The sequence below is a fragment of the Euprymna scolopes genome, chromosome 20 (genome assembly GCF_053919585.1).
Source record: "Euprymna scolopes isolate OS-2025 chromosome 20, ASM5391958v1, whole genome shotgun sequence".
NCBI classification, from domain to species: Eukaryota; Metazoa; Mollusca; class Cephalopoda; order Sepiida; family Sepiolidae; genus Euprymna; species Euprymna scolopes.
The window spans coordinates 64,132,860-64,150,925 of NC_136501.1; the positions used below are offsets into that span (position 1 = coordinate 64,132,860).

General features: G+C 33.9%; 1 protein-coding gene across 2 annotated transcripts in view; it reads left to right on the plus strand.

The window, feature by feature from the left end:
- The first annotated feature begins 12,236 nt into the window (after nucleotides 1-12,236).
- LOC145241447 ((3R)-3-hydroxyacyl-CoA dehydrogenase-like) overlaps nucleotides 12,237-18,066 on the plus strand; it is a 55,053-nt gene continuing 49,223 nt past the window's right edge. The window contains exons 1-2 of one of the 2 annotated variants that reach the window (XM_080104408.1): nucleotides 12,237-12,337; nucleotides 12,374-12,528. In XM_080104408.1, the coding sequence (XP_079960534.1) occupies nucleotides 12,486-12,528 (43 nt within the window). In that variant the 5' untranslated portion in view covers nucleotides 12,237-12,337; nucleotides 12,374-12,485. The other variant, XM_080104409.1, reaches the window with a different exon arrangement.

Genomic DNA, 18,066 nt, shown 5'->3' on the forward strand with positions numbered 1-18,066 from the left:
GCTTACAAATTCGAGCAAGCACAGTGAATATGCTTTATTGTCCATGCTGCAAAACAAATGAAGAAATAAAATGATTGAGGATACCTTTAAGCGTCACAAACTCTGACAGTTTAGAGAGTCAGGAATATCCAATGAGCTCCCAGAATCCAAAATCTTATGATGGTGCTTAAACATACACAAACAAGAGCAAGTAGAACAATCTTCATGACAAAACTGGTTAAACATTTTGAACAATACCAAACAAGACTGCCAAGGAAAGAGCTCAAAAAAGCTGCCAGAAATACTCAAAATCCTTTTATTGCAGAAAGCTAGAAGAATAGGTCAGTTATAGTCAGGTAATGTACTTTCTAATTTCCAGCGTAGTGCTACTGGAAGCAGTGATGAGGCAAATCAGTATGTTGTGGGGCCGAATGTCGGTGGGAATCGACCCTACAACTAAAAGATGACACAGACAAGTAAAAGACAAAAAACAACGATAGCAAAGAAGAGATGATAAATGCAGTAGGTGCCATCATGAACGGATATAAATCCGTCCAGGTTTATTTTCCAAAAAGAAACTGAATGGCAGTAAGAGGTCTTAGTCTGAGGGTTGGAGTCCAACTGCTGTTTGGACTGATACGGCTATGAGGTCATCACTAGTGGCTACAGGAAATATGCACTGACTTGAGATGCTGGGCTGCTGGAAATTGAGTGATTCAATGGTGAGTAGATGCTGCTGTTACTGGGTTTGGCTATCAAGTGAGTCTGCGTCTGTGGCAAATGGCTGCTGCTACTTCTGGGCTCGGCTGCTGTCTGGGGAGGTAGCCTAACCTGTAGTAGTTCGGTTGCTGCTGATGCTTGTTATATTACAAAACTGAGTGTATGGAAGCAAGAAAGGAACAAATGAAAAGGTTGAGTTTAAAAATAAAATGATCGTGAAACGAACTGCTTGGCGTGTCAGGATGTTCTGGCGGCAGCGGCAGTGAGAATGCTGGTCGGGTGTGAATATGACTCGGCAACGATCTGGTGTTACGTCCGGGTGAGACAGGGACGGCAATGGCTGATGTGTTCTGGTGTCTGGAATATGTGTGTGATGGTGGTGATGACAGGAATGTGGCTTAGTGTTCTGGTGTCTGGGATACGGGTGCGGCTATGGCAGAAGAGGAGTAATCCTAATAGCAGGTGTCACTGGGGAGAATTGAGGTGATGACAGTGGCTTCTGCTATTGGCTGGACAAACCTCGGTGTCTGGTGAGCTGTGGTGATCTGGCAGCGGTGGAAGAGGGGTAGTCTTCAAGGCTTGCTATCCAGTATCACGAGTGATATGGTGGCGGTGCTTCAAGCAAACTATAGTAACCTTGTAGTAGATTAGAAATGGATGTGTGCGATTAGACAAATGAGCATAATAAGCAACTCCTTTCCTTTCTTTGTTCATTCGGCTTACTTTTTCTTCTTCTTTCCTTTTCACTTATTTCATCGTGAGAATTTTACATTGCAATATGATTCGGATGAATACTAAAAAGCAAATGGCTTTAATTGCCACCCTTTTTCTTTCTTTGCTTCATTTGGATTCACTTTCTTCCTCACTCCCAAAAGGACTCAACACTTATTAAAGCCCGAAGGCCACTTAAGGATAAGGGTTAATGAATGTACGGTGGTCCTTGGGACAACCCCATAGTAATCATTAGTGGTAGAAATTGAGTATCGCTTGATTATTTAAGGGGACAGCTAGACAAGAATTTGTTTACACTGGACTTGAAGACGACCATGTTTTAGTCAGTTGGAAAGCAGATCAGTGAAACAGAGTTCCACAGGGGGGAGGGGGCGATTTAAGGAAAGGTGCTTTGTTCATGTGCAAACTGAACATATTTTCCAACCAATGAAAATCGTTTCAACCGCTAAAACTAGCAGTTTTGTGTGATAGTCTACAAGCATATAAAACAGTGACTTGATGAACAGAAATTTAGAGTTCTTACCAGGATATGGAATACCTGCAATGCGATGCATCTGCCTCGACTTTCCAAATGCCCAACCCAGACAATTGGAATGAAACACAGTGAATGTATTTAAACCTGTGGTTCTATCTCCAGTGAACACAAGCTACCAAGAAGGTAAACACACACACACACTAGAACTTTGAAAAAAGCTTTTGCCTGTTTCTTATCTAAGAACTTTAAAACTTCTCAACAAACTTTGGTCTTTCAAAGTACATTTCACATTTCTGTAAAATGTAAAACTGTTGAAATATAAATATACTTTGTTCGTTAATGCATTTTATCTCATCTCATTCCCCAAATCCTGTTGAGTTAGCTTGTTAGTTCTCGCTTACTGCCGACCCATTTATAACATTCATGTTTTATCCCTCTTTTTATTCGTCGATTAAGCTACAAGCTTATTAACTGTTAGTGCATTTCTTGGCACTTTTCTAAGGTGTTAATACGAGGGGCATTCCAAAAGTAATGCCTCACATTTTTTATTCTGCCGAATGGATTAGGAGGATTGCAAATTGCATTGTTATGATGAATGGACTTATGCATTCATAACCTGAAAGTTTTATCTCTGTTGTAGATATTGACAACGTGAGACTCTAAGAAAGCAACCCTTGTCATAGACATGTGGCAGAAGCAAAGATGACTCATTGAACTCCTGACAAACATGCACTGAGAATAGTTGTGACAGTGTAGAAAAATAAATTCTGCAGCACAATAGGTCATTCGTACAAGAGTACCACTCCTGTTTTCGTAGCTCTTTAACTTTTCAAGTTAGAAAAAAAATAGAAGGCTTTACTTTTGAAATGACCCTCCTACACTACCCGAAGCTAGGAACGGCATGACTGTTGTTATATAGAGAGGTGAGGATTCGCACCAAAACAGTCATGTTATATAGTGGTGGGAGATGTCGTTCTTATAACACCCATTATAAACGTATAAATTGTATGTATTATTTTTTTAACCAGAGGATATGATATCGACGTATAAACTGAGTCATGTTGTATCAGGGAGTTATCACACGGATATATATTACAGTTCATATTTACATAAGGTATCATTTTTTATAAGAAGAATAATATATGCTTCATACCTTTTCTTTCTCCAAGAGTTCTTCTATCTTCACTGCTGAGCTCCATGATGAAACATGAAATGACCAACACCATAACCAATTGAGACCTCTGTTCTTTCTTCTTTTGTGGAACCACAGAACAACACTATATATTTTTAAAATATAAATTTATTTCAGTTATCTCAAATGGTCTTCACAAGAGTTTGGATTTTGTATACATGCTTATCTGTTACAGCCTCGCTTCCTGGCTTCAAGTACGTCTATTCACTCTCATCTAAACTCCAACTCTCGACTGACTAAACTTTCCGACCTCTTGATCTTAGTTTCAGTGATATAACCAATTAAATACACGTCTCCTTAACGTGAACCCCTCGTCATGTACGCCTGCTCGGGGTTATTTTGTCTCTATTTAACCTAGCTAATTTATGTAAACATCTTCAACTAAAACCCATTGCTAGACTTTATTCTATAAACAATAAATAACTCCCAATATAAACTATTTTAAGAATATCATTGAATAGATAGATAGATAGATAGATAGACAGATAGATCAATAATAACTAATTAACTCTTAACAAGCGACTCCTTCATTTCATAGTATATCTCGTCTAAGAGTTAGAAATATTTAGAGCATATATTATTTCTGAAATGGAACACGTCCCATCAGGGACATTACAACCTCTTAGAAAATATTTCATCTGGAAATTTGCTGTTTATTTACTAGTAATCAAACAAATGAAATAACTTATTTTTGCAACGTTGTATACATCTACCGACTAATAATTTGGAGTAAATCTGTAGCCCTGCACCCTTTGCTACACCTCCCTCAAAAAAAAACAAAAAAACTCCTTTTTTTAGGCCATTACTGTGAAGAAAATTCAGATATAGACTTCATAGCTTAGTGGGGGGTGCCCTTTTCTCTTCCCTGCAGCCTCTCTCCCACAGAAGAGATGTTGCGAGCCTGTCTTTGTTTTATCATTATTTCCATGGCAAGTGCTCGTCTGAGCTCCAATCTCTGCCCCCCCCTCGCCAATCTTTCACGAGAAACACGCGTCTGGCTGAAACTACTGTCAATAATTTTCCCCACTCTTTATCTGTGCCTAAATCCAAACGTAGATTCTGTGAGCAGAGCTTCTTTCTCAGAAGTGCACGACTGTGGAACTCTCTTCCGTTTGCCTGTTTCCCACCTGACTACAACTTGGATGGCTTCAAGTCCAACATAAAGACATTCCTGACAAACCGCCCCCTTAAGTAAGACACTCTATCAAATCTCCAATACTAATGATTACTACAATACTATCTCATTGATTACTGTACACGCAATAACTCTTATCCCTGAGTGGCCTCCGGGCCTTGATAAGTGATGACCTCCATGTAAAAAAAAAAAATAAAAAGACTCTTGAAGACACAAAATTCACAAACTAGAACACTTACTTTTCAATGAATTCTTGATTCCGTGGTTGCATAAGCGATGCACCTCGCATGCACTCAGGGCTGTTAGTGGCCTCTCCAAGTATCCGATGAGGCAAATCAAGAATTTGGAAGAATAACGATTATCCGTATTGGTTGAAAGGTTCTTTAAAAATCGATAACAGAATATTTTATTTATTGATTTGCAAACTATTATCTCATCTTTTTATAGTTGTTTCACAATGGTTTGGCCAACTATTCCTCTGGCCTTTGTCAGGTTGTCAACCATGACGGTTAAAATAAAAGCTATAAAAAGATGAGGATAATAGTTCACAAATAAATAAATAAAATATACAAATAACTCTCCTCAAAACAATCCCAATAATTAAATAATAATATATAATAAATATAATATATAATAATATATAATAAATATGATATATAATAATATATAATAAATATAATATATATTAAATAATATATTTCAGGAAAAAAATTGAGCCAAATCAGTAATTTCTTTTACAAGTTCCCAACTGGGAATTTATGCAAACTCCCCACAAAGGGGATTCATCCACAGAAGCATGAGTTTCCGAGAATGCTTTCTGCAGGAATAAGGTAGGAAAAAGTTCCTTTGAAAAAGAGATGAAAGTAGCCCGTCCTTTCATGATGAAACATCACTGGAAACTGAAGTTGGCACATCTATTCAAAATTAACCAATGTGTGTAACACATGAGTATAAAAAAGGAAAAAAACGTTGAAAAATAACTCCCGAAGTGCAATGGAGGAAGTGCTCCAGACCATATAACTCCCGAAGTGCAATGGTGGAAGTGCTCCAGACCATATAACTCCCGAAGTGCAATGGTGGAGGTGCTCCAGAACATATAACTCCCGAAGTGCAATGGTGGAAGTGCTCCAGACCATATAACTCCCGAAGTGCAATGGTGGAAGTGCTCCAGACCATATAACTCCCGAAGTGCAATGGAGGAAGTGCTCCAGACCATATAACTCCCAAAGTGTAATGGAGGAAGTGCTCCAGACCATATAACTCCCGAAGTGTAATGGAGGAAGTGCTCCAGACCATATAACTCCTGAAGTGCAATGGAGGAAGTGCTCCAGACCATATAACTCTCGAAGTGTAATGGTGGTAGTACTCCAGACCATATAACTCCTGAAGTGCAATGGAGGAAGTACTCCAGACCATATAACTCCGGAAGTGAAATGAAGGAAGTGCTCCAGACCATATAACTCCCGAAGTGCAATGGTGGAAGTGCTCCAGACCATATAACTCCTGAAGTGCAATGGAGGAAGTGCTCCAGACCATATAACTCCCGAAGTGCAATGGAGGAAGTGCTCCAGACCATATAACTCCCGAAGTGCAATGGAGGAAGTGCTCCAGACCATATAACTCCCGAAGTGCAATGGAGGAAGTGCTCCAGACCATATAACTCCCGAAGTGCAATGGTGGAAGTACTCCAGACCATTTAACTCCCGAAGTGCAATGGTGGAAGTACTCCAGACCATGTGAATTTCAACATTACAGATAAATTTTGGTCCATTTTACATAATGGTAAGAGTGTTTGCTAATGAACCAAGAGATCAAGGTCCAATCCTCAGTGTAGTCATAGCAAAGATTTAATAGAAATATTACTTGATACCTCTTACTAAACACTCAGCATTATAAGGTGAGGGTCAAGGGTAAGTGGAATGATCATGGGGAAGGAGTAACACATACTCTTAAACCTCGGTCTAGCAGCTAAGGAAAAGTGAGCTTTAAACTCAACTTAAAATGTGGTCAACCATTTTACTTTTTACTCACATGTAAACAGCCTGAAGACATTTTCATATGAATTTAATGTAAAATGATCACCCACTTTCACACCAGATAGCGTTTTTAAGAGAATATAACAATTTTTTTTTAAATTTTGACCATCTCGATTTGTTGGAGATCATTGTGAGTGTGTGTTGGCTTTTTTTTTTTTAATTTTATTTTTATTCAATTTTCACCCCAAACAAGGCACAATGTCACTTTGAAGTAGGGGGCTACTATCGAGGACATAAGTTGCAAGGACATTATGAAGGGAGATGAGCAGCAAGATGTCTGTTAACATTGCACTTGAACTTCTGCATGTCAGTACAGTTGGGGAAGCAGAATCCCATAAGGAAGTTCCAAAGTCTAGCAGTTCTAGGGAAGAAACTATTGGAGTAGAAGGTTAGGAATCTCTACTGTGTAGGGGTGGGATTTAGCTGCTTGTCCGGTTTGTTGGAGATATTTACATTGAGAGCGTACAAGTGTATTCACCATAAAATACTTGTAGAACAGGCAAAGGGATGCAGCATTTCGTTGATGAGACAGAGGCTGAAGCTTAGATGAAAGTTCAGGACCTATCAGGTCAGCAACTCTCTTTTGAACCCTATCTATAAAGGAGAGACTAGTAGCAGATGCACCAGCCTAAATGTGATAACAATACTCCATATATGGGCGAATGATGGCCTTATAGAAGTAGAGGATACTTTCAGGCGTAAGTAGCTTTCTAGCACGGTAGAGAGAGCCCATCTTTTTCGCAGCGGCCTTAGCAATGCTCACTTCATCATCATCATCATTTATTTTTTATTCATTTATTTTTCTCTAAATATATATTAAAGCATGTTATAAATAAAATAATTACTTAATTTTGAGTGTGGTGAAATTTATTGTTATTTATTTATTTTTTGTATTGCCAAACGAACTTAGGGTTAGTAGAAAGGTTAAGGAAATGCAAGTGTTTCTTATTGCTTAAAGTTGATATTTTTTGTACTAAATTTTGACTAGAAACATTTTTCTCTAATAAAATATTTAGTTATATGTCCTTAAAAATGCTATATCATTTAAAATAGGTAATCAATGCATGATGGTCAGGAAGTAGGTGCTCATTTTACATTAAATTTGTATCCGAAATTAATCGATAACATCACTAAATACCATATTGAGTTGATGGTGAAAAAATAATTCTGCGTAGGCATTTAAAATTTCTTTTTTTTTTTTTTTGTACGCATTTCTGATCACAGCATTTTGCTTTTTTAATCAACAAGGTCAAGGTTTTCCGCTTCAAGATCCAGCAGCTAAAAGTACGACCTCCATATTATATACCATTATCTTATGTCATTATTATTACAGAGGGCAGTGCTAAAAGACAGCCATGTTGGTTAGTTATTATGTAATGTTTACAGATTTAAATTGTATATTTCTCAAGTTTAGAAGCTTAAAATAAAATAAACTTTAACTTGAAATGAATCCCCATGAAATAATATTTAACAAAAAAAATATTTTTAATGCTTACACAGAATTATTTTCTTGCTATCAATACAGTATTTAGCAACTAACCTCCCTCCCTGAATTCTAAAATATTTGTTTTTGAGGGGGTAAGTCTGCCATTTTTTACAGGTTATTTACTGTGAGAAATTACATGACTTGAATCATGTCACTTCATTGGTTGATTGGTTTAACATATTGTTTTAATAACAGCCTTTCTCATAGGTGTATAATAAAAATATGGGATATTTTATGTAAGGGAATAATAACAGTACACTTTATTCGGTAAGAACTTAGCACGGAAGGACGTGTCTTTATTCAGATTGCCATGAAAGTTTTCCCATTACCTCTGCCAGAGGAGTTGCCCGCAATGCCAAGGTAGCCGAGTTCCTATCAAGGGCACATAACTCGGCTAATATGGTTGATTTGAATTTTAACCCACAAGCGCAGGCATGTTTAATTGAAAACTTCTGTCGAAGTAAATCTTTCATGCATGATGGACTAATTTTAATATTTTTATTTAAGGGATTTGATGCCCAATATTCTCATGGCACTTTTGAGACAATTTAACCTACTAAATTAGGTGTTCTCCTTTTGTTTTTGTTTTTTTTACATAATATCATCTTTCTAATCAGCTAAAGATGTTGATTTTGGTTTTACCTCTTTGATGGAATTATCCGCCTTTTTCTATTGGAACATTGTTTAAATGAACCTAAAGCCAAGGAATAATGATAACCTTCTCAGAAGGTTTTTTCCTTACTACTTCTTATGAAGTCTTAACTACCAGGCTTGGCTGAGCAGCAAAATGACGCAACATAATTTTGCAATAGAGAAGATGAAACGACCTGCCTTAATCAACCAGGTAAGTGTGCTTTTTTCGATGTCATGTTTATTTTTTGCTCTGCCAGAGTTCTAAACTATGCGAGAATAAAATTCACACATTACATGTAATGGTTTTGGATGAGGGGATAGTATAGAGTGTAGAACTACAATTGATGCTTGTTGAGGTAGACTTGATAAATCGATTTTTTAAAGATGTCCTTTTAAGCAAAAACAATGTTACTTACTTAATTGCCTTATCGAAAATAGTAATATATACAAAAATTACGAAAATTTATCATGTAGAAAAATTGCTATTGTGTTTTTAATAAAAAAAAGTCTATCTCTATGAGGCTAAAATGTTGGTCACCATTGAAACACATAATCTAAAATAGGCGTTCCGAGTCATGTCCCCTTTCTGTGAACTTTTCATCATCTACTGTATAACATCTAAGAAAGATGCAATTTTGACCAATTTTCCATCAAAATTACTTGCTGAATAGTCGGGGTAAATATTGGAGGCATATATAACGGGGACTCTTAACAAAGATGATAATGGCATCTCTATACATTACACATACGACAACCGTGATGATTCTTGGGGACTTCATATTATTAATACGAACTGGGAGATATGATGCAATAGTTCTTGTTAACACAGAGAGGAGATACATTATTGATGATGGAGGAAGGGACGGGCAATTAATACTTGGGGGGGGGGTTATACAATATTCATTTACAATGATAGACATTTACTTTTCAGTTGGTGGAATGATGACACGAAGACAAACGGTTACAAAATATAGATGGTGATTTCATTATTCATCAGTCAGCCGATTGATGACAGGAATTCAAACTTGTATAGCTACATGGTCTCTCCCCACCCTCCCCTTCGCCTCTAAAGGCATCAGCTTTCTCCAAGTCGCTGTCCGACTCTCAACTCTGACTGTGATCCTTTCATTCTAACTTCAAACCCTATCTCAATATATTGAGAATCTCCTTTGTTTATGCCATCAGATATGTTTTATTCTGTGTGAATAAATTTTACGTGGATTTTACATATGTCTGTCCAAACACACTTTTGGCAAACAAAGAATTCCCAATTTTAATTGTTCAATATCTAACCTATTTTTAATCATTATTTATAAACTCGCATTGTCCATTCTTTTAACTGACATATTTAATATCCTGTTATTTCTAAAAGAATGGACACTCAGTCTATCTCTGACATAAATAATATTTAGTTATTTCTAAAAGCATTAACAATCTACTGTATTCCTAGGATTTCAATTATCCATTATCTTTTAACAGTTGCCTACAGGGTTCGATTCTAGCCTTTTCCTAATATTATTTTCACTTATCTTGTCTGCCTTCTTACTCACATGAGAAGGGACAGTCCTTCTTATGTAACATACTTTTAACTATAAATAACTTAATGAATTTTTGTAATTTTTGGATATATTACTATTTTCAACATAACAAGTAAGTAATATTATTTTTGTTTAAAAGGGCATTTTTTTTTTCTGGGTACCTCCACAAAAGGAGAGTGAACCTATAAATCCACCCTAGGGATGCCTTTCGGGTTAAAATGACTAAAAGTGACACTTTTGTGCTTATTAAAAAAAATTGATGCCTTGGATTTTTATAAAACTTTCTGAAAAGTTGTAACTAACTGATTTCTATATAATTTTGTTTGTCTATACTTTGCGATAACTCTTGGGTGTGCCCCAGGGCCTCTTTTAGGGATAATAAAAACACTCCATTTTTGGAACTATTTTACCATATTTGTCCAAAATTTTCTGTGTATGTCTATTTAGCAGTTTTGCATGGTGCTGAACTCAAATTTAAATATGTTAAGGCCTTGGGGACTTTTGGGGCTAAATGGGGAGGGGGACAAATGATGGACTTTTTCGTGCATTGTGCAGAACTCAAATTTACATGTTAAGGCCTAAAACTGCACCGTTTGTTCATTTTCACCAGGATTTGACGTCCCCTGGAGACTTTTGGGACTAAATAGGGGAGAGGGGATGCTGGACTTAGTCATTTTTTTATGCCTGGTTCAGTATGCACTCACGGGGGACCATGCATCATTTGTTTTTTTTTGTTTTTTTAATGTTATCGATCTATCAACTCTATCTGAACAAGCACCCTACAATTTTACGAAATAACTCCTCTCATCCTCTCAATATTTTAGACGAGAGGATCACTTTATAAATTCAACGCAAAATGATCACTCGTTTCCAAGCTAGTAGACTGTAATGATCATTCACTACGCTTTTTGTTCCGGAAGTGGGTGATCATTTTATGTTAAATTTATACGCAGATGTGATGCTTCCACTTTCGTATTATAAAAAGAAAAAGCGGACAATATTTAAGATTTTAGAGTACTAATGTCTGAAATATTGTGTTTTTGTTTGTTTGTTTTTTTGTTTGTTTGTTTGTTTTTTATCGCTTTGTTCTGCCTGTTTACCTGTAATCGCTTAAAAGAGTAGAATCTTCTTTTTATTTTTATTAAAATTCGCATAGGGCTCTTTAATAATATCAAAATGTTATTTTGGTACTTATGCACTTATGCTACCGTGCTAAAATAATAACGTTATTATTTAGAAAGCCATTTTTAACATGGGGAGGGGGAGGTGTTTTGTAATTATCCTGGACTTTCATCCAACAATAATAATAAATAAAAGGATGCTTGTACAGTTTAGTCAAGACATTCAAAAATGAAAATATCGAAAAAAAAGTTTAAATTGTATGTATCCGTTATATGGAACGAAGTTCTCTGGAAAAAAAATTTCACTTAATTTCATCAAGTAGTTTTTTTTTTTTTTTTTTTTTTTTTACAGCGAAAAAACAATTTGTTATGATACGGAGGAAAATGTTCGATTTTTAGAAAGAAAAGCTAGTTAGCTCCAACATCACATCCCCCCCCCCGCTCGCGCCCCCAATGTACACAGTAAAATCTTCGGAAAATGTTAAATGGTGTTCTAATTGGTAAGTGTCGGTGCGTTACTTACGGAAAAACGTTTAACTAAACTGCAAAACACCTATTAAGACACATAAGTTCTATAATTGAATCCCCCTCCCGCAAAAAAAGAATGAAAAACGTAAAGATGTTTGGTGCTTATGTTTTTGTAAACCACATTAAAAACTACGCGAGACAAAAAAAAAAAAGTCCCCCAATTTGTTGTACTTTTCTTTAACTGTAAGTCATTAAAAAAAATGTCAGTCCGTAATTTTTTGATTGGTACGCCATGTGAGAAGGCAGTTTGCTAGGTGAAGCAGAAGCATTAAGCAAGCCGTCGTTCATGTTGCAGCGCACGCGCGTAGCGTAAACGGAAGCTGCAAAATGGTGGAAAGTTATTCGTGGGTTCGGGGGTTAATACCATGCAAACGGTAAATTTGCCCCAAGTTTGACTATCAGATTCGTTGTCAGCGACCTCAATTACCTATAAAAAAACAAAACAAATTAGAGTGGTCGGTATTCTGTAGTAGCGTATTTACCACGGATACATACTATTTAAACTTTTTTCGATATTTTCATTTTTTGACTAAATTGTATGAGTATCAATAAAAGATATTGTAAAGCTAGAATTTAACTTTAAAATATTTTTTTTAATAGCGCGGTAACATAAATGCATCATGAACACCGTTATTTTTATTTATTTATTTTTTCAAGGATGTGCTTTGGCACTGCTTTGCTTGTCTGTTTATTTTTAAACGTTAGGAGCCTGTATGTGTGCGCGCTGAAACATGTCAAATCGAAAACATCGTTTTCACCTTTGACCTCACTTTTTTGTGACATTAATAAGTTTCCATAGAAAGAAAGAAAAAAAAGAAAAAGAAAATCTGTTTTAATCTTATAAGAAGAAAACACGTGCCTTGCATCATTTGTATTGTTTATATCGGGAAGAAGTCGATCACGTATAATCATGGCAGCCGGAAGCCTAATCGGACGAATTGCCCTTGTCACAGGTAAAATTGACCTCTAATTATGAATTGGTATCCTACATCGTAATAGAGACCGCACGGCGCACAGTTACGGCGATTATTTAAAATCACATTTGAAACATTCTGATTCGTTTCCGTTTTCTTTATACCGTTTATTTATTTGTTTGTGGGCGTCACCCAAGTGCAAGTGAATTGTAAATAGTCTAGTTTAGTGGATATAGGCTTCAAAATCAAAGGTAAATAACATTTACCAAATCAAGAAAAATAATGCTTTTTTTTTTTTTTTTTAAATTAAGAATGAAAAAAAAAAGGTAAATATCCAGATACGCTACTACAAAACGCCGACCACTCTAATTTGTTTATTTATAGGTAATTGAGGTCGCTGACAACGAATTTGATAGTCAAACTTGGGGCAAATTTACCGTTTGCATAGTATTAACCCCTGAACCCACGAACTGCTGTCCACCATTTTGCAGCTTCCGTTTATGCTACGCGCATGCACGCTGTAGCATAAACGACGGCTTCACCAAGCAAACTACGTTGGGGTGAGGGGATTTTTTTTTTCCAGGACATAGAATTTTCTAATTTAAAAAAATACATTATAGCACTTTTGGGGTGGAAAATTTAAAATTAGCTGAAAAAGAAATAAAACAAGAAAAGGAAAGCATTCCAAGTTGGAGTAGGAGGGGGGGGGTAATTTATCTTTTTTTTTTTTTTTTTTTTTTTTTTTTTACCTGGAACATAGAATTTTCAAATTTTCAAAAAGTAACGCACCGACATACCAATTAGAACACCATTTAACATTTTCCGAAGATTTTACTGTGTACATTGGGGGCATGAGCGGGGGGGGGGATGTGATGTTGGGGCGCGCGCGCCCCAACATCACATCCCCCCCCCCCGCTCATGCCCCCAATGTACACAGTAAAATCTTCGGAAAATGTTAAATGGTGTTCTAATTGGTATGTCGGTGCGTTGAAAAATGTTTAACTAAACTGCAAAAGCACCTATTAAGCCACATAAGTTCTATAATTGAATCCCCCTCCCGCAAAAAAGAATGAAAAACAAAGATGTTTGGTGCTTATGTTTTTGTACACCACATTAAAAACTACGCGAGACAAAAAAAAAAAAAAAAAGTCCAATTTGTTGTACTTTTCTTTAACTGTAAGTCATTAAAAAAATGTCAGTCCGTAAGTTTTTGGTACGCCATGTGAGAAGGCAGTTTGCTAGGTGAAGCAAGCCGTCGTTCATGCTGCAGCGCACGCGCGTAGCGTAAACGGAAGCTGCAAAATGGTGGAAAGTTATTCGTGGGTTCGGGGGTTAATACCATGCAAACGGTAAATTTGCCCCAAGTTTGACTATCAAATTCGTTGTCAGCGACCTCAATTACCTATAAAAAAGCAAATTAGAGTGGTCGGTGTTCTGTAGTAGCGTATCTGGATATTTACCAAAAAAAATTCTCCCCAGCGATGTTTACTGAATGTGACTTTACAGCCCTTAAGATATTGATTCCAAAGTAATTCCCGGTTAATATTAAAAATTTTAATATTTTAATTTAAAATTCATATGACAAATAAAATTACTTCTAAAACAGAGATGAATACTTTTTAACAGGGAAACTGTGCTAATGTTGATATTTTTTTTGGGGGGGGGGGGTGAACGGATGGGGGGAGGGGAGTCCCAAGATCCAGTCTCGTTCTGAGTTCGGGGAATACTTTGTGACCGGTGTCAAGGCAAAAAAATTAACCCTTTGAAAAAAGTATCGAGTTAACTTCGAACAACAGAAAAAGAAGCAGTTTAAAGAATTTTCGAGTATTTATTACTATAGACGACATATAAAAAATAGAATTTTTTTAAAAAATGGTACTTCTACACTTTATCGCCGAAACTGGAGACTCCATTTTATTTCGTGTACTTGCTGTTAAATCCAAGGGAGAAATCAGTATTTTAAACTATGGCTGAAGCTCAAGCTGGATAAAATAAATAACAAAAAAATTAAACTGGAGAACGATTGCTTCCGGAAAGAATAAATTAACCTAAAATTAAATGAAAATCTTTCCCGTTTTCATTAATCGAACATTTCTAATTAAACAATTATGGATATATGTTCTCTTTCATTTTATTTACTTTTTTTCGTAGTTCTTTCCGGAAGTTTATCTAGTTTAATTTTTTTGTTATTTATTTCGGATCAAGTAAAGAATAGATACCCTGTAGCAGACGACGCCGCCTGGCGGTGACAAGCGCACATTTCAACTAACACCGGTGATTCGACCTTGACATTGGCATACGCACATAGCGTCGGTTGTTTGTAAACAAGTCAAATAGCAAACATGCTCGAATATTCGCCAGCAATTTATATATATATATATATATATATATATATATATATATATATATATATATATATATATATATATATACAAAACTATTGAAGATTTAAAAGAAAAAATATATATTTACAAAACATTTTTTTTTTTAAGTAAGTAACAAAACGAACGTATTTAAATAAAAAATAAATAAATTTGTGTCTTCTGTTTCGGATTTTTGCGACCAAATCTTTAAATCTCGATTGTTTATACTTGTGATTTTATTATGCATAAAAATAGTCTCGGCCTAGACGGAATTTCTCCTTCACTGACCACCGACATACATCACAATTTAAATAAATATTGAGTTATATTATTATAATTAACCTTTTTTTTTTAATAAGTTTTATTCAAACAGTTTTTATTTGAACTTAATGGACTGTTTTTTTGTGTGTTTTTTTTATTAACTGTTTTATTCTTTTTTATCAAACAAAAATAGAACTTTTATAATGAAATCTATATTATGGACTGTTTTTCAAACATCGAAATTTTAAAATTAAATTTTCATTTCAAAAAAAGAAAAGAAAAAAGACGAGGTGTTTTTTTCTTTTCGAGATATTTTTTTTCACCATTTATCATTTTGAAATTTTATTCAACAATGAAATAAAAAAAAACTTTTCGTTAAATATATTTTTAAAAAATTATTATAAAATATCTATAAAGTCTATTTTTTATGGCTATAAAAGTTTGTTGAAAGTTCAAATAAAGTTTATAATAATTTAATTGAAAAAAAAACACCTCGTCTTTTTTTTTTTTTTTTTTTTTAATAAAACTAACTTTAATTTGAAAATTTCGATGTTTGAAAAACAGTCCATAATATATATGTCATTATAAAAGTTCTATTTTTGCTTGATAAAAAGAATAAAATAGTTATTAAAAAGTCCTGTACATATATTAAAAACGCACTCAGAAAGACGCCCATTTATTTAAATATCTTTTATTTTAAAAAAAATATTGCTCGCGAATATTCGTCAAAATTTAATATTTAAAAATATTATTTTAAAAATATATTAATTGTCGCTGAAATTAATGTTTTAAAGAATAATTAAATAAATATTGAATTGTCTTAAAAACGCACACAGAACCCCCCCCCAGCAGTGTCAGAAATTTCGTGAAAATAGTGAATAATTCTACCCCATCTTTCCAAGCTTATAACTCCTCGAAAAATGTAATTCAAGCCCTAATTTTTTTTTTCAATTAAAGGAGCAAGTGCCAAGGTTTCATTAAAAAAAAAAAGACAAAAAAAAACCAATGTGTTCTTATAAAATAAGGTTTTAAACTTCGGACTTTACAGGTAAATTTCTAAAAAAGGAATTTTTTTTTTGTTTTAAATTTGAATATATTATTTATTGACCTTTTCTCTTCAATTTGTGATATATAAAACTCTCCGACATAAATTAATTATTTACTTTTTAAGAGAAAGTTGAAAATGGGTGACACTTGGGGGACGTGAATTTAAAAAAAAAAACGTTTGTCTAAAATATTATATTCGGTTTATTGGAAAGAACATAAAATTTCACATTGACCCTGAAAATATCGTAAAAATAGAATCAATAGAAAAATTTTGATAGATTTTTAAAGTTTAAAAATTGAAAAATATTGAGTTCGGAAAATTCATTACTGTTTAAAAAAAATATTTCTATTACTTTTAAAACAACTGTAATAGTTTATTTTGGAAGTATAATCCATACAGAAAATAAATAACCCACTTTTAACAGAGAAATTACGAGATTTTTATATTGTATTCGCAGTTTCGTGTTAGGGGTGTCAAAAATTCCTACAAAAATTCTGATACTGCTACCCCTCCCCCCAAAAAAAAAAGAACATGGTACATTAAAATCAATCTTGGTCGAAAAAATCCGAAACAGAAGACACCCATTTATTTAAATATCTTTTATTTAAATACGTTCATTTTATTACTTACTTAAAAAAAATGTTTTGTAAATATATATTTTTTCTTTTAAATCTTCAATAGTTTTGTAAATATATATATATATATATATATATATATATATATATATAAATTGCTGGCGAATATTCGAGCATGTTTGCTATTTGACTTGTTTACAAACAACCGACGCTATGTGCATGTGCCAATGTCAAGGTCGAATCACCGGTGTTAGTTGAAATGTGCGCTTGTCACCGCCAGGCGGCGTCGTCTGCTACAGGATATCTATTCTTTACTTGATCCTTTATTTCTAACTTCGACCATAGTTAAAAATACTGATTTCTCCCTTTGACTCTAATCGACAGGTGCACGAAATAAAATGGCGTCTCCAGTTTCGGCGATAAAATGTAGAAGCACCAATAAAAATAAACAATTAAAAGAATTAGATTTTGAGAAAAAAAAAATTAAACAGTGCAAAGAATTAAAATTAAACAGTTCAAAGAATTTAGAATTTTTAAAAATTCAACAGTTCAAAGAATTTAGAATTAAAAAAAAAATTCAACAGTTCAAAGAATTTAGATTTTTTTTTTAAATTCAACAGTTCAAAGAATTTAGATTTTTCTTTTTAAATTCAACAGTTCAAAGAATTTAGAATTTTTTTTTAATTCAACATTCAAAGAATTTAGAATCAAAAAAAAAAAATTCAACAGTTCAAAGAATTTAGAATTTTTTTTTAAATTCAACAGTTAAAAGAATTTAGAATTTTGTAAAAATTCAACAGTTCGAAAACTTTAGAATTTTTTTAAAGTCAACAGTTCAAAGAATTAGAATTTTTTTAAAATTCAACGGTTCAAAGCAGATTTTTTTTAATCAAACAGTTCAAATAATTAAAAATGAAAAAAAAAAACATTTTTTTTTAATTAAACAGTTCAAAGTATTATAATTTTTTTTGTAATTCAAAGATTTAAACAATTGTAATTTTTTTAAATTAAACTGTTCAAACAAACTTTTTTTTTACAATTAAACAGTTCAAATAATTAGAATATTTTTCAAAATTAAGCGTTTCAAATAATTAGAATCTTTTAAAAAATTAAACAGTTAACAAAAATTGTTTTAAAAAATTTTTTTTATTATTAAACAGTTTAAAGAATTTCCAAGTTTAATTAAAGTTTTATGATATGTTTTTTTTATTCAATTGTAAGGTTAAAGTGCCCAATAGATACAAAACACCCTCCCCTCCCCATGTTAAGAATGGCTTTTTAAATAATAACGTTATTATTCCAGCACGGATCAATAAGTACATGAGTACCT